The sequence below is a fragment of the Choloepus didactylus genome, chromosome 20 (genome assembly GCF_015220235.1).
Source record: "Choloepus didactylus isolate mChoDid1 chromosome 20, mChoDid1.pri, whole genome shotgun sequence".
Lineage (NCBI taxonomy): Eukaryota > Metazoa > Chordata > Mammalia > Pilosa > Megalonychidae > Choloepus > Choloepus didactylus.
The window spans coordinates 44,125,820-44,151,778 of NC_051326.1; the positions used below are offsets into that span (position 1 = coordinate 44,125,820).

At 37.4% G+C, this 25,959-nt stretch overlaps 1 protein-coding gene across 3 annotated transcripts in view; it reads right to left on the bottom strand.

The window, feature by feature from the left end:
• ARHGEF10 (Rho guanine nucleotide exchange factor 10) overlaps positions 1-25,959 on the bottom strand; it is a 187,813-nt gene that overhangs the window by 123,823 nt on the left and 38,031 nt on the right. For all 3 annotated transcript variants that reach the window (XM_037812662.1, XM_037812661.1, XM_037812660.1), the window contains exons 3-7: positions 13,985-14,140; positions 12,573-12,860; positions 6,832-6,898; positions 2,651-2,727; positions 127-183 (exon numbers count right to left, since the gene is read on the bottom strand). In XM_037812662.1, coding sequence (XP_037668590.1) covers positions 127-183; positions 2,651-2,727; positions 6,832-6,898; positions 12,573-12,860; positions 13,985-14,140 — 645 coding nt within the window. The remainder of the gene's footprint in view (positions 1-126; positions 184-2,650; positions 2,728-6,831; positions 6,899-12,572; positions 12,861-13,984; positions 14,141-25,959) is intronic.

Below are 25,959 nucleotides of genomic sequence, written 5' to 3' on the forward strand. Positions count from 1 at the left end.
CATGAATATAAACCATATGAGCTATGCATCTATGGATACGTATATAATAAATAGCCATTTTTACATCAATAGGGAAAGACTCTTTAAACTGAATCTCCTAAAACTCAATTCAAGACAAAATCAAACCTGGTTCGGAGTCTGAATTTTCTCTTGGAACATCATCATAAATTGCTTCTTCTGGATCTGGAATAAAAGAGGAGGTATATGGATATCCATTTTTAGTGTATTGGAATAGCTAGAAGGAATACCTGAAACTGTTGAACTGCAACCCAGTAGCCTTGATTCTTGAAGATGACTGTATAACTATGTAGCTTATACGGTGTGACTGCATGGTTGTGAAAACCTTGTGGCTCACACTCTCTTTATCCAGTGTATGGACAGATGAGTAGAAAAATGGGAACAAAAATTAAATAAATAATAGGGGAGATGGGGAGGGATGGGATGTTTTGGGTGTTCTTCTTTACTTGTATTTTTATTCTTATTTTTTTTTTTCTGGAGGAATGAAAATGTTCAAAAACAGATTTTGGTGATGAATGCACAACTATATGATGGTACTGTGAACTGACTGTACACTGTGGATGATTGTAGGGTATATGAATATATCTCAACAAAACTGAACTGAAAAAAAAAGAGGGGGAAACCTTAAAAATTGACCAAGTCTAACCCAGTGCAATTTAAATTTTATAGGGCGAATTTAAGTTTTGTAATCTCCTATGACCAATAATGTTACGATTATTCAAAAAGTTACTTTATGACGGTAACAGATGGTACCTAATCAAAGCATAAACATTATTTTTAGGACAGAATATTGTGCTGGGATTAAGGGATATCACTCTAAATGGACCAGCTGTAAATTAACACCACCAGGTAGTGTTTATGGTTTCCAGGCCAAGTTTATTCTATTATACTGAATTCTATTATATATCTCTATGCTTGTCTTGTACACAATTTTTAAGTTTATGAAGTTAACGTGTTCTGATATACAAAGAATACAGAGGTTGTATACAGAGTTTCATAAATGAAGGGAGAACTCAATTGATACTGTGTAAAATGGGAAATCACTATAATAAAGTGATGACTCTAATGTTTTGCACCACTGGGTACAGAAAGTAGCCACATGCAAGTATATTTTTAGCTTTCAGGAGAAAGTTTCGCAAACTCTATTAAGTGAAACATTAGTGTCCTACAAAATTGTTAACAGGTTTTCTTAAAAGAGGCATGGAGAAGCTCCATTGGCAAAATATTTGTATACACTGTATAAGCTTATATAAGAGAATAGCAATAATATTTAAATTTTTAAAAAATGTTTGTTAGAATTGCATTTTTTGCATGGAAATCAGTTTCTTAAAATGACCTTGCAAATTATTTTCCAAAATATTCAGTTATTATTGTTACCCTCTCCGCAGAAGAACATTCAAACTACAAGGTATTATTACACTGAAAACCATAAATGTAGCATTATTAAGCAATAAAAGAAGGAAAACGAGATAAAACTTAACTTTACTTATGACTCCTAGCTATCATTACTATCCCCACACTACTGGGGTGGTGGTGGTGGGGCAAATGCAGGAATGGTCCCTTATTCTTTTGCTGCTGTCAAGCTTCCATATTATATATGCTTGCTTGCTTTTAATAATATTTATTCACTAAAACCACTGCAAATATTTTTATTCCTGTTAGACAATGTTGAGAGACTGCTAGTGTATGGAGTTTACTTTCAATATAGTTATTCTAATTAACTGTCATCTGGATAATTAAAAAATGAGTAATGGAAGAAATTCAGACAAGTATTGCTTTAAAAATAAAACTGCTAGAGAACAAGTCAATAATGATCCTGATTTATCAGTCCCCAAGCAGAATCATCTAATTACACTAAATTCTTTGTTTAAACAATGTCATAATTAAAATCATAATGCAACATTTCAAGAGATAATTCAATAATTAGGAGACAGCTAAGAGGATTCCACCTTGTAAGTCAATCATATAAAACAATCACACAGAAATTATTGAGCAGTGAATAATAAAAAGGAGTAATTAAGAAAGCAATCTTTACTTTTCCTTAAAAATTACAAAAAAATAAATCTACCTAAACAGTATTTTCAGCCTTCTAAACCACATGTGGAATAGAAGATCTGGTAAGCCAACTGGTCAATGGGTTGACTTCACTGACAACAAACCCCTCTTCAAAAATGGTACCATGACAAAGCAGCTCACTGGGGAAATAGCAAAAAAAGGAATGCTTTGCTAATGCCTCAAAAGTGACTTGACTTTTTGATTGCAGACTGGAAGTCAGATGTATCAGATCCCCAAATCTATTAACTGCTGTAACAAAAACAAAATCTGAACTAGAATGAAAAAATCAGGAAGAGGTATGTGCTGTGCTTAGATGGATAGGATAATGCTGAGATAATCTGATTAGAAATAAAGTAATGGCTTCACAGAGCCCTGGGAGAATACTTATATATTCAGCTTTTGTTAATATTTTAAGTAAATGAATTTATTTTAAAAGTTTTAGATCTGATTTAGAACCTGAGAATAATTAGCACAGCCTGAGTAAAAACACACTGTCACTCTGTTAGCAAACGTTTGTACTGAGCTTGATGAGGGTTCAGATGATGACGCTTCAGGGATCCTGGCTAGTGGTACTTACTTTCCATCCATGCTGTGTTGGCAGGATCTGCAACCCATCGGGCCAGGGCACTGTCTTCTTTATTGACCTGATCTTCACTTAAAGAAAACAAACCATAAAATTAGAATATTGAAAAAAATTCCAATCATTAGGTTGCTGAATGCCCCCAAAGTATATAGATGCCATTATGCATGCAAATTGTACATTTTCCCAGATATATTTCAGAAAATTCCAAATTCTAATTTTAACTCATAACTATTAATAAGTAAGGGCTTTTGAATGCCCATTATATCCATACCACAGTATGTGGCATGACAGGAATATAAATGAAATATGATCCCTAAATTTTCTTCCAGTTTCCATCGGAGTGCTTGTGCAGGCCTCTGGTGTGCCACACACGGTGCTGGGCGACATGCATGAGTAACACATGAGCCTTCTGGGACTCAAGTAACAAACAGGTTAGTGGAAGAAAGAACAGAACACAACCCAAAACAGAAAATGTTAATTACTCAACCAGAGGTATTTCATAGTGTAATATCCACGGAGGCCAGATCAGAAAGAGTTGGGTTTTATTCTGCATGCAATGGGAAGTCACTAAAATGCTTTATTCAGAAGAGTGACAGGACCAGATTTATTCAACAAATATTCATTGAGGCCTACTTCCCATAAGAGTCATAGTTCTTGACATAAGAATCTGGCAGTGATTAAAACAGACAAAATCCCCTGACTTTATAAGACTTGCATTCTACTGGGAGTATTGTATAAAGATAACCTTAGCAGAAATGCAAAAAATTAACTGGAAGGAAAAGAGGTTAGAAATAGTGCAAGTATCTAGCAATAAGTCAGGAAAGTTCTGAAACTTACAGAAGGAAAAAAAAGAATCATTAATATAAAATTACAAGGAATGCAATGCAGCATTTTCAGGGTGATAGGGATAATGAACGTTACTGCAGTGGACAGTATCTCTCTTCTATTATTTCATTTTCTGCTCAAGGTTCTAATGAACAGTGAAATACCTGCAAGATGGAAAGGAAGAGGGAAAAGAAGAGGGCCTTGAAAATTTCCAGATTACACACACTGTAGATACTCAAGGATGTGCTATATAACATGGTACTTTTTTGGATGTGTACAAAAAATTAAGATTTTTTTTAATATCTTAATTTCAACTGTGCTTAGTTGAAGAATTTATGACATGAAAAATTATTGCACTTTTAAAATTTGAAATTATATAAAAAAATAAAGTTACCAAACAAGTAAGAGGAAATATGAAGCAAATATGAATGATGTTTTAAATTATTCCCAGATGTTTCCATATGTTTAAAAATTGTCATACTTCTGAAAATTATTTCAGGCTATCATCTCACTTCATGTGATATTATTTCTCTTCTAGAAAATTTATGCTTTCAATGGGCATATCTTCTCACAACAAATTTTAGATTACTGATAATAATATGCCACCCACTAATTTTTTTAAGATATAAAAGTGTCTTCAGTTTATTTAGAACCATATGCACTGCTTGCTTGATTATTAAGCAAGATGTAGAAAATTATGGACATGACAAAAACAATTCAACGGAAGCAGAAATCATACAGTACAGCTATATAAAATAAGGCAATGTTTCTAAAGGTAAGCCATGGCCCAGCAAAATCAGCATCAACTGGAAACTTGTTATAAATGCAAATTCTCAGTCCTACTCTGGAACCTACCGATGGAGAAACTCTGGGGCAATTTATGTTTTACCAAGCCTTCCAGGTAATGCTTGTGCACTTTTTTTTTAAAATACAGTTTAATTGATAAATTCACACACTCTACAGTCATCCACAGTGTACAATCAATTATTCACAGCACCATCATACAGTTGTGCCTTCATCACCAGAATCATTTTTTGAACCTTTTCCTTACTCCAAAATGAAAATAAAAGCAAAAAAGAACACCTAAATCTTTCCATCCCCTTAATCCCACCCTGTTCTTCATCTAATTTTTGTCCCCATTTGTCCACTCATCTGTCCATACACTGGATAAAGGGAGTGCAAGCCACAAGGTTTTCACAGTCACACAGTCACACCGTGCAAGCTACATAGTTATACAATCATTTTCAAGAATCAAGGTCACTGGATTGCAGTCTGACAGCTTCAGATATTTCCGTCTAGCCATTCCAACACACTAAGGACTAAAAGGTGATATCCATATAAGTGCACAAGAATACCCTCCACAGTGACATCTCAACTCCATTTGAAATCTCTCAGCCACTGGGCCCACCGACTAATTTTTAAGTATGTATAGAATTGTGATCTCTAATAAAGACTGTTGGAAGATATACTTTATGACATAATTCTGTATTTAAATTGGATAAAAAAATTTCTTGACAAATGAATACTTTTTCCTGGATTTCCTATGAATTTTTTAGAAGAGTTCATGTAAGGAATTCTTTAATGCTTTTAAGAGGCCAGCCTTCATAACTGAAAGGAACTAAAAGTTCTTTAAAAACCAAAAACAGGGTAAAGGATTCCTGGCCAAGCTTTGGCAGGTACATCTGGATGCATAAAGTAAGATTCCGTTCTCATCCTCTCACTCTGCTTTTGCTGATTCCATGCAAGTATAAATGGAAATAGCCTTTAACCAATTTCTTGGTAAATGGAAGACTCTTTGTGCCATGCACAAGGTGGAATGAGCATTGAAAACCCTGGGCCTTCAGGCCTGACATCACCACCACTCTGGCCAAGAACTTCACTGAGACTGTGTGGGGCGGGCAATGCAATCGGTTCTGCAGCCACACTGCACATTGGAAAGTAAATATTCTCCCTCTCACAGGGACAAAAGATCACTTCCTTCTGTAGTGCATGGACAAGGTTTCACCAATGAAGAAGAATTTGGACTGGGCTTTGAAATACCAACAGGTGAGAAAGTAGGAAGATGACAATCTAGAGAAAAGGCAGAGCATCAGGCAAAGCCAAAGGGGCAAAAAGCCTGGGGTTTCCAGAGAAGAGACCCTTGTGAGGGAGTCAGGGAGATGAGACAGGAGAAGAAGATTCAGCAGAGGAAAGTGATAATTAAAAGATAATAGATTAGATGTATATTCTACGGAAATTCATTGATTCATTTGTTTATTAAAAAATAATTTGATCTTTCAGTCTAGGCTAGGTCTCCTTGTTACAGGCTCTCACGGAACCCTCTTCCTTTTTTTTCAGAGAAATTAACTCTGTGATCAGGCATTCATTGATGTGGTTATCTGATTAATATTCCTCTGTCCCATTAGAACTGAAATCTGAAAAACAGCAGTGAGACTGGATTTTCTTACTATTCTACACCTGATAACCCCTGATGCCTAGCACCTGGCAGGCAATCAAGAAATATTTGGCAAGTGAAAAAAATTAAACACACCTAACATACACCAAGCACATTACCTACCACGGTGGGTGGTGCATATTTGAAGATTTGCTAAGGCCTGGTTTTTGCCCTTGAGGAACTCAAAAATGAGTAGAGAAAACAGATACAGAAAGTTAACAATGATAGTTCAAAGTGATGAAGTAGAATACATTAGGGACAAACAGCTCAGGAAGCACAAAAGAGGAATTTTGAAAAGGAGACATTTAAGCTGAGTTTTGAAGGATGAGGATAAGGAGGGGTTTGCCTGGAAGATGGGACTCCTGGGCATTTCAAACAGATAGTCTAGCATCTGTGAAGACAAGGAAAACTCCATAATCGAATAAATTTGGGGAATTCTAGGTTAAAGCTGGGTTAAAAAAAACAAACATTTTTTTTTTTTTTCAACTGAAGGGTTCTCATAATCTTTACTGCACTAATGCACACTGCAAATCCAAGAGGGAGATGGAAGAATGTAGCATGTTCCAGACTTACGTGATCACAGACCCTCACTTTCCCTTTTTCCACACATAATAATAATGTCTTGGAGAGTACAAAAGAACACAATTTGAGGAGCACTGGGCTACAGGACAGAATGTAGAAGATACAGAGGCAAGTAAATAGGACAGAAAGGTAGACAAGGCAAGACTGGAACCTGGAAGGGGCATTTAGGCAGGAAATAAGAACCAGGGAAGAGTCAACACTGGAGGAAGAGGGCTGAGGAATGGCAATTTAAAAACACGGAAGTCAGGAGAACATCTAGAATCATTTGTATTCAACATTTCAGCAAAAAACAAGTCATGAATTCAGAGCATATTTGTGAAAATTAATGAAGTACCTGTTTGGAGGATCCTCAGAACTTAAAGAATTAAACTGGCTATCTTCTGCTACTTCTTGTGTTTCTCCTAGGAAAGAAAAAAAATCCATATTGTTTTGGTCTTGACTGAAAAGTCTGTGAAGTTGATTTTGTCCTTAAAGTGATTTCATATTTTCCTTTTTCATAGACTTGCTTTAGCATCAAAATGATTAACAGATATAAAATTTTTAGCTTTTAGATAAAATTTATCTAAAATTTATGTATAATCTAAAATAGAATAACAAAAGTCTCATGAAAGATCAAAGGTCTTATGAAACAGCCAGAAATAAAACATACCAGTACCCAAATAAATCAAGCTAGATTTAAAAATATATATATATTAATATCTCTTTCATTTCTTAGATTTTTGTGGGAATTTTTAATTGTAATTTATTGAATTTGTGTCTATATGGCAACAAATTTTAAGGGATAAATAGTAACATTTGTGATGTTTGACCTACTTCCACACTCAGTTTCACCTGTTGGTATTTTAATCCCATCTCTGTTTTTGGGTTCCCAAGCTTAGTGATGAGCTTAGGACAAAAGGCCATAGTGTATGCTCCATAAACATTTTCACTCAGGTACAATAATAACTTAGATGAACAAAGAGCAGTTTCATTAATGGCTATGGGTTGATAGTAAAAAACATGTAAGCGAGAGAGGATCTAAGATGGCAGCAGAGAGAAGAGTGGAAGCTAAGTAGTCCCCCTGGAACAACTAAAAAAAACCAGAAACAACTAGTAAATAATCCAGAATAACTGCAAGGAGACAAACGTGACCATCCACTCATCATACACCAACCTGAATTGGGAGGAATGCCCAAGATCACAGCATAAAATCTGTAAATAAAAACTGCGGCTCCAAATCGGGAGACCCCTCCCTCACAGCCGGAGCTACAAAGCCTCGTGGTGCCAGAGAGAAGCTTTCTCCCAGCAAGCGAATATAGCTCACTGAGCTCCAACTGGGGTTTTAATTAGCGAGTGTGAACTGCTCACTACGAGGTACGAATCCCCAACAAGCAGACAGAGGCTTTGGGTGACGACTGATCTTGGAGAGCCAGAGGGTCACCTTGGACTAGCTCTGTTCCTTTTTTGACTCAGTGGAGAAAGCCTCGGCCATTTTCAGTTCCCAGTTCTGTGACCCAGACTACAGCACAGGCAGAGAGAGACCACTGAAATGCTAATGATCTCCCCCTAGGGCATCTATCTTCTCTAAGAGGAAAGGAGTGGGGTCTAGCTCTACTACCTGCCTTTCATTCAGAACTTACACCAGTCAAGAATTATAGGCCAACAGGCACCACCTGCTGGGCAGAAAAGCACAGTGACCAGAGGCATCAGAGGGTGTACCAATTTTCTAAGACACACCCTCAGGGAAACTGGATACTGAATATTTCTTCCTTCTGAGACCTTAGCCCATTCTGGTCTGGGGAGGCCTGACTGGGGTAACCAAGGAAACCATGCCTAGACAACAGAAAACTACAACCTACACCAAGAAAAATGAGGTTATGGCCTGGTCAGGGGAACAAACTTGCACTTCAACTGTGATGCAGGAATTGAAACAACTAATAATAATTGAATTCAAAAAGTTTAGGGAAGATATGACAAAAGAGATGAACTGTATAATGAAAACACAGGATGCATATAAGGTAGAAATTGAAAGTTCAAAAAGCCAACTGGCAAAATCTATGGAAATGAAAGGCACAACACAAGAGATGAAAGACACAGTGGAAACATACAACAGCAGATCTCAAGAGGCAGAAGAAAACACTCAGGAACTGGAGAACAAGACACCTGAAATCATACACATAAAAGAACAAATAGGGAAAAGAATGGAAAAATATGAGCAACATCTCAGGGAATTGAATGACAACATGAAGCACATGAATGTACATGTCATGGGTGTTCCAGGAAGAGAAGAGAAGGGGAAAGCAGCAGAAGGAATAATAGAGGAAATAATCAATGAAAATTTCCCATCGCTTATGAAAGACATAAAATTACGATCCAAGAAGCACAGCATACCATAAACAGAATAGATCTGAATAGACTTATGCCAAGACAGTTAATAATCAGATTATCAAATGTCAAAGACAAAGAGAGATTCCTGAAAGCAGCAAGAGAAAAGTGATCCATCACATACAAAGAAAGCTTGATAAGGCTATGTGCAGATTTCTCAGTAGAAACCACGGAGGCAAGAAGGAAGTGGTATGATATATTTAAGATACTGAAAGAGAAAAAACACCAACCAAGAATCCTATATCCAGCAAAAATGTCCTTCAAATATGAGGGAGAGTTTAAAATATTCTCTGACAAACAGACAATGAGAGTTTGTGAACAAGATACTTGTGCTACAGGAAATACTAAAGGTGGCACTACAGACAGGAAAAGACAGGAGTGAGAGGTATGGAACACAATTTTGGGTGATGGTAGCAAAGCAATGTAAGTACACTGAACAAAGATGACTGTGAATATGGCTGAAAGAGGAAGGCTGGGATCATGTGGGACACCAGAACAAAAGGTGAATGATAAAGACTGGGACTGTGTAACTCAGGGAAACCTAGGATGCTCAACGATTGTAATAAAAGGTACAAATATGTTTTTACATGAGGTAGAACAAATGAATGTCAACATTGCAAGGTGTTAAAAATAGGGTGGGATTGGGGGAAAAATACAATCAATGCAAACTAGAGGCTAGAATTAACAGAAACATTGTATTATGCTTCCTTTAATGTAACAAAAGCAATATACCAAAGCTGAATGCATATGGGGGGGTGGGGAATTGGGGAAGGGTATGGGACTCCAGGCATTGGTGATGTTGTCTGACTCTTTATTATACTTTAGGTTAATGCTATCTTTCCTTTTATCACCTTCTAGCTACCAAGTTTTTTTGTTTGTATGTTTGTTTGTTTTTCTCTCTTTCTCTTGCCTTTTTCTTTTGCTTCTCTGCCTTCTTTGACTCTTCCTCCATCTTTATGGAAGAAATGTCCTTATATAGAGAGTGGCGATGGTGCTCAATACATAAATACGTGACTATATGGGGAAACAATGATTGTTTACTTAGGATGAAATGTATAGTGTTTGAACAAAACCATCTTAAAAGAAATGGGTTGATGAAGAAAACTTGAGGACACTATACTGAGTGAAATAAGACAGACACATAAAGGCAAATATTGCAGGGTCTCACTGATATTAACTAATTATAATATGTAAACTCATAGACATGAAATGTAAGTTATCAGGATATAGAATGAGGCTAAAGAATAGGGAGCGGTTGCTTATTATGAGCAGAATGTTCAACTAGGGTGAACTTAAATATTTGGAAATGGACGGGGTGATGGTAGCATGTAATGAGAATAACAAAAAGTGCTAAAAGGTGTGTGAAGGTGGTGGAAAGGGTAAGCTCAGAGTCACACATGTCACCAGAAGGAAAGCTGGAGGTTAAAAGATGGGAATGTATAAAACAGTGAATCTTGTGGTGGACAATGTCCGTGATTAACTATACAAATATTAGAAATCTCTCTCATGAACTAGAACAAATGTATGTCACTGTAACTAGAGGTTAATAAAAGAGAAGCATATAGGGAAAAAATACATACCTACTGCAAACTATATACTACAGTTAGTAGTATTTTAACCTTCTTTTATCAACAGTAACAAATGTACTATACTAAAACTATGAATCAATAATGGAGGGGGGGGGCGTGGTTAGGGGTATGGGAGAATGTGAGTTTCCTTTTTTTGGTCTTTGTTTCTTTTCTGGAGTAGTGAAAATGTTATAAAAGTTGAAAAAAAAATGTGTTGATGGATGCACAGCTGTATGGTGGTGCCGTGGGCAACCGATTGTACACTTTGGATCTTTGGATAGTTGTATGGTATCTGAACAATCTCAATTAAAAAAAAATTAAAAAAAAACATATAAGCAAATTGTTTTCAAATAATTTTAAATTATTTGAAAACAAATTGCTTTACATAATGTTAAGTAAATTCAAATAACCAAGTTATTTCAAAATAAGCAAATTACTTTAAAATAAATATATTTTGCATAAGCACAAAATCTCCATAATCCACACTTAATCATTTTTAGATTGCTCTTACTGTTTATGATCGGAAAATCAGAACAATATTGTTGATAATGGTAAACTCCCAGGATTACTGTCAGTTACAACAGGAAAGCATGTGGGAAAGCATCTACCCAGAAACCCTCTATGGTGTCCAAAATGTAAAATCAAGATTTTCTTTAAAGAAGATATTTTTCTGTTATTAACAGGAAAGGAAAGAATCCTTTCATTGAAAGTTTCACAAAAATATAAATTATGATTATATAGCTAAGAGGCCATTCTCCTCCAGGGCTTCTTTCCATTAGAAGAACACCTGGGACACACACCAGGGAAAACACCCGGGAAATCCCCTATGGTGTGTCCTGGGAATGATTACGTAGAAATACATTCAGGAGAGAAAAGGAAAAATTATGCCAAGATGTCTCTACTGATCAATTCTTAATACAACAAGGTTTGCTTTTGCCGAGAGTGGAACAGTTTTGTATTTTCAGTCACTATAGACCCACAGGTCTGCCTCTCAAAAGCTCTGCTGACCCTCTTAAAAACCGAAGCTACGCAACAGATGGTAAATAGCAAATGCCCTGACAGTGGAGGTCAGACTCTCAATCCTCAGCCACAGAACAGCAAACTCTCACACCACATTTTAAAACCAAAATAGAAATCTCTGTAAAAACAGCTGAGGCATCAACAATATTACCAAGTGTTAAACTTAAAGATAACAGAGAGCAGGCTTTTAAAACTAAGTCATTCTAAGCTACAATTTGGTTCCTTTCTCACTAAGTGGAAATGAAAGGAAGGACTATTTAAACCAATATTTAAATAGTCTATTGGTTTAATTATTTTTGATTATTAAATGATGATTTAAACCAATGCTCTCGGTTCAGAGCTGAGGACGCTGAGGGCCAGGGAGGTTACGTGACATGTCCAAATGCCCCTCAGGTGGTGACAGCACAGCTAGTCATAATCCTGAGGCCCCCTGGACTTCAGGACAGCATTTCTTTCTCATTCTCTTTTAATTTATAACTGTGAGAAATGTGATATTGGAGATCGTGTGCCAGCTTAATCACAAAGCAAACAAAAACTTTCTACTTCCTTTAACTACATCCCCCCACCCTCACCCCAGATCTTCTTACCCTCAATGACTTTGCCTCCACTAATGGTCTCTTCCTGGAAAAGAGAGTTTTCTGTCTATCACCTTTCTTTCCTCTTGTGTTTTGCTCCCTCAGTTCCCATGAATGAAAATAGCTGGACACAGACTCTGACCTCAAGGCAACTCTAGATCATAGACTAGTAGATGATGCTGGAACCCATGTATTAATAACTATAATTTATAATAATAAGTCATAAATGCCAAAAAAGACGGGCACAGTTGTATGAGCTACTTGTGGGAAAGGGAAACAGGGAAGTAAGGCAAAGTTCGTATCAATATTTGCTAATATAATAAGGTAATACATTTGGGATCAATGTTTATTTACAAATTTTCCAAACAATAAACTCTGATCTCTTTCCTTAATGTGTTCCTATCATGGCAGAAAATTAATTTGGGGCCCACTTACCAACTTTGAAAACAAGCAACTAATGTTTAGGGAAAAAAAAAGACTGAGCACAGATTATACTAAACAAATATGCCATTTCTCATGGGCAAAGAAAAAGGGAAAAAAAAAACCACCTTCTTCATCCACAGAAACAGTGCGAATAATCACAGGACTGGAATAGGCCGGCAGTATCAACGGCAGGTTGAAAGGAACGGCATAGCCACAAGGCACAGGAACTGAGTAGCCACTAGGTACATGGTGGCTCAAGCTTTCTTCCTCGGCATTTGAATCTGGAGTTAGGACTTGGTCTTCCTGGAATGGGGTGATGTCGATGACTGAATATGGGTTCACTTTAGTTGGTACTGCAACCTTAGTAGGTTCTACTAATACAATTGTTTCTGTCCCAGTTCCATTTTCATCTCCTGGAGGATGGAAAAGAAGACTGGTTAGCAAACACACGCAACCATCAAAAGTATGACTTAGATTCTGTGCTAAGGGTGGAAGCAAAGAAGAAAGTGGTGAAACCTCCAACTGACCATCTCCACCCCAATCTTAAGCTCCCCAGAGATCAGCAGACAGCAGGTGGCCTCAGGCCCTGCTCTCCATATCAGTGGAGCTTGGAGGGAGGGTGTTGGGTGCCCAGTAGTCTAGAGAAGGGTGAAACTTTAGGGAGTCAGTGGAATCAATGCAAGCTTTGTAGGCAGGTGAAATGTATATGGCCTGGGAACTCCTAAGATAAATTCTAAGCTGTCAGAAAGAACTACCAACATAATGAAATACCCATCAAGGGTTTTCACTATGGATAAAGGAATTTAATGCTGGTCCTACTATAGAAGTTTGGGTCTAACCAGTCCACCTGGTTTAGCACCTGTGGGCAATCAATGACTAAAAACAATCAAGTCCACCTCCAGACCTAAAAGTAAGTCTTTGCATTTAATTCATTTTAAATAGCATTATATTTTATATTTTATGTAATATAGTGATATGATGATGCTCTTTTAACAAGAAAATAGCAATACCTTTTCCCTCCAAAATACAAATAATATATGTAGATAAGATTGAAAACCAGAGAACCAGTACAAATAGAAGAAATTCAGCTAAAATGTTAAGCCATTTCATCTATATCATAGAAAAATCATATATTATCTCACTCCTAGAACTCCACCTTTCCCTATAATAATATGCAAATATTCAAGCAGTAATAATGAGGGGAAATCAGTGTTATCTAAAAGATTATTTAAACATAAATCAAAAATAGGGGAAGGAAACAGACAAAGGTACCCAGTGTTCTTTTTTACTTCAATTGCTCTTTTTCACTCTAATTATTATTCTTGTTATTTTTCTGTGTGCTAATGAAGGTGTCAGGGATTGATTTAGGTGATGAATGTACAACTATGTAATGGTACTGTAAACAATCGAAAGTACAATTTGTTTTGTATGACTGCGTGGTATGTGAATATATCTCAATAAAATGAAGATTAAAAAAACAAAAAAAACAATAAAAAAAAAACATAAATCATCAGCATGTGGCAATTTGAGGATTTACCTATGGAAGAAGCTTCTTCATTCGCTACAGTGTTACTAGAGTTGGGATCAGATGGTGCTTGTCTATCTGCTTCTGGAATTTCATCTCCACTGTCAAAATCAAATTGCTCTCCCTCCTCCTCTTCATTATTATTAGTGTCACATTTCACAACATTGTCTAAAGTTTAAAATAACATAAATCACAATGTTAATTTATTACTAACACAATTTTTAAATTCTTGTCCAAAAACAAACAAAGACCCAGGATACGGCTAGAGATGTTCAGTAAATTATTGTACATATTTACAGTTAGCCTTTTTACTGGGAAAAATATATATGATTAGGCTCAAGTTAGTGTTTATGATTTCTTTTGAATAGGTCCTACAACTCTCAGGTTGGAAAGAAAAAGAAGGAAAAGTAAGGAAAGAAAAAAGGGACGAAGGAAAAGCCACTTTTCACATTCTAATTATTTATACAATGGAATTAGATTAATTAGTAAAAATCTAATCATAATAACATATTAAAACAATGTTATCGGCAATCAACGGGAAAGGAGGAAAACTTAGTTCAGTAATGCATATTCATTCAATATAATGATTTTATCTGCCCTACTATTCAACACATAATGCTATATATCCTCCTTAGGATAAAATTTGCTATGTATTACTTGTTACCTTGGTAAAAAGAGTATTTACAAAATTGCTCTTTTTGGGGAAGGCAAAGATTTGCTGGAATAATATATTTTATATCACAAAAAATAAGATTTCTTATGCAGACTTTCAAAAGAAAAAAAAATCAGCTGAATAACATTTTAAGAATCAGATCACTGGATATGATGCAATCTCAAATCACTAGAGGATCATTTTATTCAAAAATTTGTTTTCACAAGAAGAAAATGCATAAACTGGAATTAAAATGTTATGAAATGGATTTAAAATCTTCTATATCTACCTGAGTTTTACTTATATTATAACTAAATGTACTAAACAAATCACATTTACAAATATTTTGTGTCTAAAAAACTAATTTCCACTCTATTGTTCCTGTGGTAATTTTACATTTGGACAACAAATAAATGAAAAATACAGAGTAAAATTCTATGCAAACACAATCAAAACCACACTGATATAGCATTTCACATCACTAGGATAGTTACAAGCAAAACATGGATGTAGAGAAATTGGAGCCCTCATACATGCTGGTGAGAAAGTAAAATGGTACAACCACTATGGAAGACATCTGGCAATTCCTCAGTAAGTTAAACATAAACTTACCAAATGATCCAGCAATTCTACTCTTAGGTATATAACTAAAAGAACTGAAAACATGTTTCAAACAAAAACTTGCACACTAATGTTCAGAGCAACACTATTCACAATAGCTAAAAGGTGGAAACAACCCAGATGACCATCAACCAATGAAAAGATAAACAAAATGTGGTATATACGCACAACGGAATATTATTTATTCAGTCACAGAAAGAAATGAAGGACTGATACGTGCAGTTTCAGTGGATAAACTTTGAGAATATTATGCTAAGTGAAGGAAGCCAGACATAAAAGGCAACATAGAGAGTTTAATGGAACCCAGAAGAGAAAGGAGAGGAAGGACATCACCATGTCACTGGCACCCAGGGATTGCCTGCTAGCTGGGACACTACTGACCCAGGAGGAAGCAAGCTTCTAGCCACTGAAACCGTGAGCCAATAAATTCCTGTTGTTTACAACAAAATCAGTTAGTGGTATTTGTGCTAGCAGCCTAGCCAAACTGGCTTTGAAGCTGTAAACAGACAAGTTGTGAGAGGACCTACAGAGAAGGCCGGTATTAAGGAAATTTGAGTGACTTCTAGAGTTGAAAGCAATCCCTGGCTCACAGCCAATAAGTAAATGGGGACCTCCCATAGAGCGGCAACGAAATGAATTCTGACAACCATCTGAATGAGTTTGGAAGCAGATTCTTCCCCAGTCAAGACTCCAGAGAGACCTGTGCTGCTTCATCACCACTGTGTTTATAGCCTTCAATTTCTGCTTTGTGGGAAAGGAGGGACCAGCCAACTTCCCTCATCATTTTGACAGCAGCCAACCAGCCTCCTGGAGATGTGCATTGTTGTGTCATAGGAGAATGAGGTCATCCATTCAGATCATCCATCACAGATAAAGGACAATCTTTTAGACTACCACAAGTGGGACTGGAGTGCAGCGGATATTTACTTCTGGATGGAGTCAACATGCATCAAACAAACATATGCAGTTGCTAGCTCCCTCTTATTGTGTGAATGATGCTGAAAATTGTGTCCATCTCCTGCTTCTTGAAGTGCAGCTGAAGAAAACATCTATATAGCAGCATCCCTTTTGTTTGAAGCAGAATATGGAATTGCATCCATTCAATCTGATCTGCTGTGTTGCCAAGCTATGTTTGCTAACTGAAGAGAGGCTGTAATCCTTTAAGCTGTCACAGATTTTGAAGAAAGGGGAACTTAGCAGGCATGGAAAACTACAAAGAAGAGAAGAGTAAGAAAACTTTCAAAGAGCATAAAGAGCCCATAAAGCAGGATGAGAACTACTTCTATTGAGGACCCAGTGGATTGAGCCCAGTTGCAAAGGAGCAATGAGAACATCATTGCCCTCTTGGGAGGTAAGAGATATTCAGAAGAGGGCTAAAAACTGAAGCTCCCCTGATACATCTTTGATATCATCTTGGAAAATCTCATTTTCTCTGTAGATGTTTTTGACTTGCTATTTAAGTAGTGGTTCTGAACTTTGATCCTAGTTAAGCTGGTGAAACTGATAATAGGAATATATGTAATATACAGCACCCTCGTAAATTTGTTGCAAAAACAAATGCCTTAAGAGGGGGCAAGATGGCAGTATAGAGAGGAGTGGAATTTAATTAGTCCCCTGGAACAACTAATAAACAACCAGGAACAACTAGAAAATAATTTGGAATAACTGCTGGGGAACAACCCTGACTGTCCACACATTGTACACCAACTTGGATTGGGAGGAATGCCTGAGATCACAGCATAAAATCTGTAAGTAAAAGCTGCGGAACCATGCTGGGAGCCCCCTCCCCCCACAGCAGGCTGAGCTGCAAAACCTCACTGTGGTAGAAAGCAGTACTCTCCCAGCAAGCTTAGCTGAGCTCCACCTGGGGTTTTAATTAACACATCTGGACTGTTAATGCAAGCTACAAATCCCCAACAAGCAGACAGAGGCTTTTAGTGATGACTGACCTTAAAGAAACAGAAGACTAATCTGTCCTGGGAGGGGGAGCCCAGAAGACAAGCTGTTACCCCTGGCTGATGAGTGAAACTGTGGGGGGAGGGGGCATGTACTGGCTCTAAAAGGGGGCAGTCTGTCTCTGTCCCTTTCTCTCTCTCTCAACCTGAGGGGCTCAGTGGAGAGAGCCTCAGCCATTTTCAGTTAGCAGTGCTCTGACCCAGAAATGAGGTGGAGATAACAGAGTTAGAGAGACAACAATTGAAAAGCAGATGATAACTCCCTACGGGGCATATCTTCCTAAGAGTAAGGAGGTGGAGCCCAGCTTTCCCTTCAGAACCAGACCCCAGAGCCTGAGGGAAAACAGCCAAAACAGAAACTGAAGGGGCCACCCCTCCTTACACCAGTTGGGAGCGACAGGCGCCACCTGCTGGGCAGGTTAGGAAAAGCACAGCAGCCAGATTCTCGCAGGAAAGTCTTGTCAATGTCTAAGACACACCCTGAATATAACCTCACCCTGAGACCTGAACCCGTTCTGGTCTGGGAAAATCTGATTGGGATAACCAAGGAAACCAGATGCCTAGACAACAGAAAACTAAAATCTATGCTAGGAAAAACAAAGATATGGCCCACTCAAAGGAACAAACTTACACTTCAATCAAGATACAGTTGAGATATTATTTCACTTTAATGAAAAAATCTATTAAATATTTTCAAAGAAATATGTTAAATCAAATAAAAACCAAATCAATGATTTCAGGGAAGATATGGTAAAAGAGATGAAGGCTATAAAGGAAACACTGGGCAAACATAAGGTAGAAATCAAAAGTTTAAAAAAACAACTGGCGGAATATATGGAAATCAAAGGCACAGCAGAAGAGATGAAAAACACAATGGAGAAATACAGCAGTAGATCTCAAGAGGCAGAAGAAAACACTCAGGAACTGGAGAACAAGACACCTGAAATCATACACATAAAAGAACAAATAGGGAAAAGAATGGAAAAATATGAGCAACATCTCAGGGAATTGAATGACAACATGAAGCACATGAATGTACATGTCATGGGTGTTCCAGGAAGAGAAGAGAAGGGGAAAGCAGCAGAAGGAATAATAGAGGAAATAATCAATGAAAATTTCCCATCGCTTATGAAAGACATAAAATTACGATCCAAGAAGCACAGCATACCCTAAACAGAATAGATCTGAATAGACTTATGCCAAGACAGTTAATAATCAGATTATCAAATGTCAAAGACAAAGAGAGATTCCTGAAAGCAGCAAGAGAAAAGTGATCCATCACATACAAAGAAAGCTTGATAAGGCTATGTGCAGATTTCTCAGTAGAAACCACGGAGGCAAGAAGGAAGTGGTATGATATATTTAAGATACTGAAAGAGAAAAAACACCAACCAAGAATCCTATATCCAGCAAAAATGTCCTTCAAATATGAGGGAGAGTTTAAAATATTCTCTGACAAACAGACAATGAGAGTTTGTGAACAAGATACTTGTGCTACAGGAAATACTAAAGGTGGCACTACAGACGGATAGGAAAAGACAGGAGTGAGAGGTATGGAACACAATTTTGGGTGATGGTAGCAAAGCAATGTAAGTACACTGAACAAAGATGACTGTGAGTATGGTTGAAAGAGAAAGGTTAGGAGCATGTGGGACATAAGAAGGAAAGAGGAAAGATAAAGAGTGGGACTATAACCCAGTGAAACCTAGAGTGCTCAACAATTGTGATAAAAGGTACAAATATGTTTTTACATGAGAGAGAACAAATGAATGTCAACATTGCAAGGTGTTAAAAATAGGATGGTATTGGGGAACAAAACACAATCAATGCAAACTAGAGATTATAGTTAACGGAAACTTTGTATTATGCTTCCTTTAATGTAACAAAGGCAATATACCAAAGCTAAATGCCTATAAGAGCGGGACGGAGGGGAAGGGTATGGGACTTTTGGCACTGGTGATATTGTCTGACTCTGTTATTGTACATTAGTTTAATTCTATCTTTCCTTTTGTTGCTTTTTAGCTCTCATTTTTTTCTCCTTTTTATTTTTGTCTCTCTATCTTCTTTGACTCTTCCTCCTTCTTTGCGGAAGAAATAGAGATGTCCTTATAAAGATAGTGGCAATGGTGGTGAATACATAAATATGTGACTATACAGGGAACCACTGATTGTTTACTTAGGACAGAATGTATGGTGTGTGAACAAAACTGTCTTAAAAAAAATGGGTTGATGAAGAAACCTTGAGGGCACTATATTGAGTGAAATAAGTCAGACACATAAGGACAAATATTGCATGGTCTCACTGATAAGAACTAATTATAATATGTAAACTCATAGACACAAAATATAAGTTACCAAGATATAGAACAAGGCCAAAGGATGGGGAGCAGTTTCTTATTATGAGCAGAATGTTCAACTAGGGTGAACTTAAGTGTTTGGAAATGGACAAAGGTGACAGTAGCATGTTATTATGAGAATAACTAACAGTGCTGAATGGTATGTGAATGTGGTGGAAAGGAGAAGCTGAGAGTCACATATGTCACCAAAAGGAAAGGTGGAGGTCAAAAGATGGGAATGTATAACAACAGCAAATCTTGTGGTGGACAATGTTCATGATTAACTGTTCAAATATTATAAACCTCCTTCATGAACTAGAACAAATGTATGACACTATAACCAAAAGTTAATAATAGAGGGGTATAGAGGGAAAAATATACCTATTGCAAACTATGTAGTACATTTAGTAGTATCGTCATATTTTTCATCAAATTTTTCTGGAGTAATGAAAATGTTGTAAAAATTGAAAGAAAAATTAATTGTGGTGATAGATGCTCAACTGTATGATGGTACCATGGGCAACTGATTGTGCACTTTGGATCTTTGGATAATTGTATGGTATGTGAACAATCTTAATGAAATAAAATTTAAAAAAAAAGGCAACATAAATGATTCCATTTATATGAAATGTCCAGAATAGGTAAATCCATAGGGATAGAAAGCACATTAGTGGTTGCCAGGAGCTGCTGGGAGAAGAGAATGGGGAGTGACTGCTAAGGGTACACGGTTTCCATTTGGTGTGATGAATAAGTTCTGGAACTAGAAAATGATGATAATAGCACATTGTGAATGTATTTAATGCCATTGGATTGTACATTTTAAAATGGTTAAAATGGTAAATTTTATACTATAGTTCACCACACACACACATACATACACACACGCAAAATCCATAAGAGCTGTGGTGGGTGTTTCTATTAGAGAGACGCATCCATCTTGGGGGCCTTTCAAGCTCTGTGATTCTGTGAAAAGGAAATCACTGTAAAATAGTACACAGACCTTAAACTTTTTACTACATGAATAGGCAAAATGTTCACTTTGAGTGCCAAAAAGTGCCTGGGTGACCAAAGATAAAAGGGAAAAGAAAAAGAAAAATCGAAGAGAAAGATGAAAAAGAGGAACCCATAGTGGGAAGTAGTTCATCCACATTTGACTATGTAATGCTTTTCATCCTTAGATCCCTCCCACCCTTTTGGCTCATTCCATTCCATTCCCTTCACCTGCAACATACTCCTCCATTTCCCATTCAACTCAAATGGGAAGGGGACATCAGCCAATCCTTATCTCCATAGTCCAAACCATACCAGTTCTCCCAGGCCCATCTCAAATCCCACCTCCCATATGCAGTTTTCCTTGAGCCCTTGAGATCTGAAGTAACCCCCTCCTCCTCTGAACCACCCCTAGTATTTTCCATGTACCTCTCTTTAGCACTCTCCATCATCTATCATGCCTTTTTCTTAAGAAAATACACTGAACATCCCTGTCATCCCAGAAAAAGAGTCTAACATATAGAAGGAATTTCTGACCCAGGGGCACCGCAACTTATCTCATAGAAACCAGATGTGCCATAAAATACGGGTTGAAGGCTGTTTAGAAACTCCAGCCATGGTAGCGCCTCAACCCCCAAAAGGTGGATAAAGCAAGATCAGATATGTCTATAAGATGAACGACCATAAGCATGTGGAAAAGGCCTGCTCTCCCCAAACAGATAATGCAGCTGCACTTTAAAGAAGAGTAGTGCGTCAGAACCCTAGCAACCAATCAGCTCAGAAGTTGATAGGCCCTCCCCCATTCAAGGCACAGGACACCACTCAGCGGACACCCTTCCCTTCCAATGCAGTTTTTTCTTTAAAAATGCAGCTCTCAGAAAGAGAGCTGGAGCCACTTTCTTTCTTTTCGCTGGCTCCCACCTGTTTTCTTCCTCTAATAAATCTTAAACTTTCTGCTTAAAACTTTGACTCGCTGCGTTGTGTGGATTCTTGAATGACTCCGACCTGACAATCCCCTGTCTTCAGGAAGTTATTCACAGGATGGACCTGTATTCCCCAGGTGCTTTACCCATAAATTCCTGAATAGAGGGATGGTTGCTGTGCCGGTTTGAATGTATTGTGTCCCCCAAATGCCATTATCTTTGTGGTCTTGTGGGACAGACGTTTTGGTGCTGGTTAGATTTGCTTGGAATGTGCCTCACCCAGCTGTGGGTGGAGACTTTGGTGGGATACTCCCATGGAGGTGTGACCCCACCCATTCAGGGTGGGCCTTGATCAGTGGAGCCATATAAAACATGCTGACTCAAAGAGACTGAACGGAGTGCAGCTGTGAGTGACGTTTTGGAAGAGAAGCAAGCTTGCTAGAAAGGAACGTCCTGGGAGAAAGCCGTTTTGAGGCCGGAGCTTTGGAGCAGATGCCAGCTGCCTTCCTAGCTAACAGAGGTTTTCCGGAGGCCATTGGCCATCCTCCGGTGAAGGTGCCCAGTTGCTGATGTGTTGCCTTGGACGCTTTGTGGCCTTAAGACTGTAACTGTGTAGCGAAATAAACCCCCATTTTATAAAAGCCTATCCATCTCTGGTGTTTTGCATTCTGCAGCATTAGCAAACTAGAACAGTTGCTATAAAAACAACAGCCATTATTAGGTCCAGGTTAGAATGCCTAACTCTGAGCAAAGTCACAAGTGATCAAGGATCAAGCGATAACAGAGCCAGCTTGTGGTCGGGTGGAGCAGCCACTGGGAGAGTAAAGTGCCTTTACTGCTTCAAAGCACCTCAATGCTGGCAGCCTAAAGATTAGAATGTGGGTAACCCTCCTAGTAATCCATACAGCTTATAACTTATTTTGCCACAATGAATGGGTCTGCTGGTGTTAGATGCTCCAGACATATCCAAAAAATCAATCATTTTCCTAATGGCATTCCCTGGATGAGATTCTACATCCACCCTAAGAAGATGACCAGCAAAGAGTTAAGTCCCATTCCTGCACATTCACACATTCACACACTCACAAGGGGTTGGGGGTGGGGTCTTTCTCTTTGAGACTAGGGGGGAAATTAGTTCCTCAGTGGGTATTTGTACAGTCAGGGTTCTCTAGAGAAACAGAATCAACAGGAGACATCTGTAAATATTATGAGATTTTTATAAGAATTGCCTCATGCAACTGTGGGAATGGACAACTCCAAATTCCATAGGGCAGGCTACAAGCTGGCAACTCTGATGAAATTTTCGATGAGTTCCCCAAGAGAAGCTGGCTGGCTGAAGTAGAGATGGAAATTCTCTATTCTGACAGATGAAATCATCACTTCTTTTAAAGCCTTCAACTGATGGGATGAGACTTCTCTCATTGTTGAAGGCAATCTCCTCAGTCGATTATAGATGCAATCAGCCATAGACGCAATCAACTTACCGATGATTTAAGTCCAAAATGTTCTCTCAGTAACAGGCCAGTGCTTGCTTAAGCAAACAACTGGACACCATTACCTAGCCAAGTTGACACATGAACCTAACCATCACAGTACCCAGTAAGGGATTTGGGAATGAATGAATGAATGAACATATGAAAGAGGAAACGAGTAACTGATTTCCTGATGACTGCAAGGTTAGCATAAGCCAAAAATCACTTTCATGCAAACTATTCAGTTTCAGGGGAATAAATAACAGAAATGACTGTTCCTCTTCCTGTTTCGGTTGGTATTGTTGCATGTAAGAAAGTTTCAGTTTTGAACAATGCTGTTCTATGTTCCATTCATTTCTGGACCAGCTTCGTCTTGATACATTAACAAAAATAACTAAGTCACACATGACTTCAGAATTTTAAAACGAGCTTTTGAGGAACTTACAGCTTTAAAATAAAGTTAAATTAGAACTGAACAAATGTAAACACACAACCAAAGGATCACCCGGGAGGGAGTTACATGCTTTTTGGTGTTGAAATGCTCAAAGCATTTGGAACAAAGCCCTGTGAGGTCTCAGTGAAGATAAGGGATTCCTCACCCCCTTGCCACACCATCCCTCTGGGCTCACTGCCTTCCTTCTTTTCTCTTCCCAGCTCAGGCTCAGGTCTGGGTGAATTTCTGGGACTGCATCGGGGCAATGGAGAACAGGAGGAAGGGGCTCATCTCCACATCAATTCCAGGAGTAGGTATGGAGGTGAGGCTGGGAAAGAGGAATCAAACCATCCAAGTTGCAGACCCTCTGCTGCCTCTAACTACACACAAAAGTCCATCAAAGCATTTCTCCTACATCAGGACAGAAGACCTAGGTCAGGAATATTTAAGCATCATTGATATAAAAGGCCATATGTTCTCCTCTTGGAAAAGAAAAAGATTTAGGGGAAGGATCATGGGTGCTTGAAATTATCTCCAAAAGTAAAGTATGTGACACTGAATTTTTGATGAAGCCATCATCCTAGCTGAGGGATTTTCATCTGTTTGGGTGCATGCCAGAGCAGGCAGACGGTTGGATCCTCCAGGTTGGGGTTTGCCAAATAAGCAAAGGAGAAGGAGAGAGGGGCAGAGGAGTTGAGGGTATGGAGGTGATTATAAGGAAAGCTGGAAATTGAAGCCAGATTCAGTGGTATATAAAAAGACGAGGAAGATGATGGATAGGGAAAAAGTGGGATAATCAACGGGTTGGCAGTTGAAGAATTGTTGCAATTGGCAGTTCTTGAGCAAGTGAACTGGAAGCAGAGGAGGTGATACTGGACAGTGGTATGTTTAAAGCAGATTTTGTAGGCGGTGTAGTTTCTAGGGAGAGAAAAATCTACACAGATGTCTCTATTTGAGTCAATCTTAAAACTTTCTTGTTTGTAACTCCTTAGTATACATGAACTTTGATGTTCTAAAAAAAAATTTCAAATATGAGGTGTTTATTTTTTTCTTCATCTTTTAAATGTAACATTCTAACAGAGTATTTTGAAACAAACTGATTTTCAGATTATCAGTGAATGATGAGAGAGGGTCAGAGCCTGAACAAAATGTACAGCATTCAGCTCCCTTATCTGCATTCCAAGTGCAGGCAGGTGAATCAAAGAATCAGGGGCCGAGACCACCAACTGTCAATGATACACACAGGGGGTTCTAAAAGAGCATTCTGGAACTATTTTTCACCTACCTTTTTAAAATATAAAACATATGATGACAGATACTGAATGGAATCAAAAAAGAATTCAGAAAAAAAAATATTTTTAAAACCATTTAATACTGATAAGAGTATATGTTGATACCTTTCTGGATGGTAAACTGTTGATATATATTAAAAGCCTTAAAATTTTGCATATTCTTTGTCTCAGCAATTCTATTAAATTTTTATTTTAAGGTAATAATCAGAAATACTTACGAGTTGACTATAAGAATGTTCAGTGCTTTGTAACATATGAAGGAAACAACCAAAATGTCTCATAATAGAGGACAGATTTTTCAGATTACAATGCAGTCATACAAGATACTATGAAATCCTTAACATTATTTTGCTGAAGATCATTCAATAATATGGAAACAAATTCCCTAAATATTCAGTTAATACAGGCTTAAAACACTCTAGTTTTGTATAATTTAATCATTTTCTTCAAACACACACAGATTGAAATATTAACACCGTCTCTATGGGCTATTGCAAAAGATCAATATCTTCTTTTTGCTTTTCTATATTTTGCAAATTTTCTACAAAGAATCCAATTCTTGTCTGCTTCTTTGTTGTGTTTCCAGTTTAAGAAGATACTTTGCTTGAAAATATAATCTTCTTGGAGTATATTAATTCTTTGAGATACACATCTAATTAAAACATAAAATTCACACATTTCCTAGAACTTAAAAGAGAAAGTTTGCTATGTATGTTTCAATTTAAGTCTAACAAAGTAAAACAATCAAACATAGAAAAGAGTTAAAATTATAGAGAACCAATTTCTCCACTATTTTAGTCTTTTAAAACGTATCTACTTACTAGTCAGCTTTATTTTCACCCCAAATGATGGGGGAAAAATACATATTTTTAGAAGTTTTTTTATTTTTTGTTTTGCTTTATGATCAAGTAATCAGTTTATTTGCTGAAATAAACTGATGAACACATTTCAGAGCAATAAATCTCTAACAGAAAAATAAAGCCATTTTTTTTTTCAGAATAACTTTTCAAGTACAATTGTTATCATCTCCTTAAAACAATGTTTATCAAATAAATATGGCAGGGAAATAATGCCAAATTAATATCCCAATAAAAATTTCTATGCTTAAGTTTTGACTTAGCAACACAATAAATCATGCATGACATGTGTTCAGATTCATGAGAGGAGTGACTCAGAATCACATATAAGTTTTCTTTTGTCAGCCCCCTTCTTGGGAAATTATGTTTTGCTACTGATGAACTTGTTGGTTTTAGCTCAATTTCCACAACACTCAAAATTTGAAAAATGTAAGAAATTCTTATTCCTCCAAAACC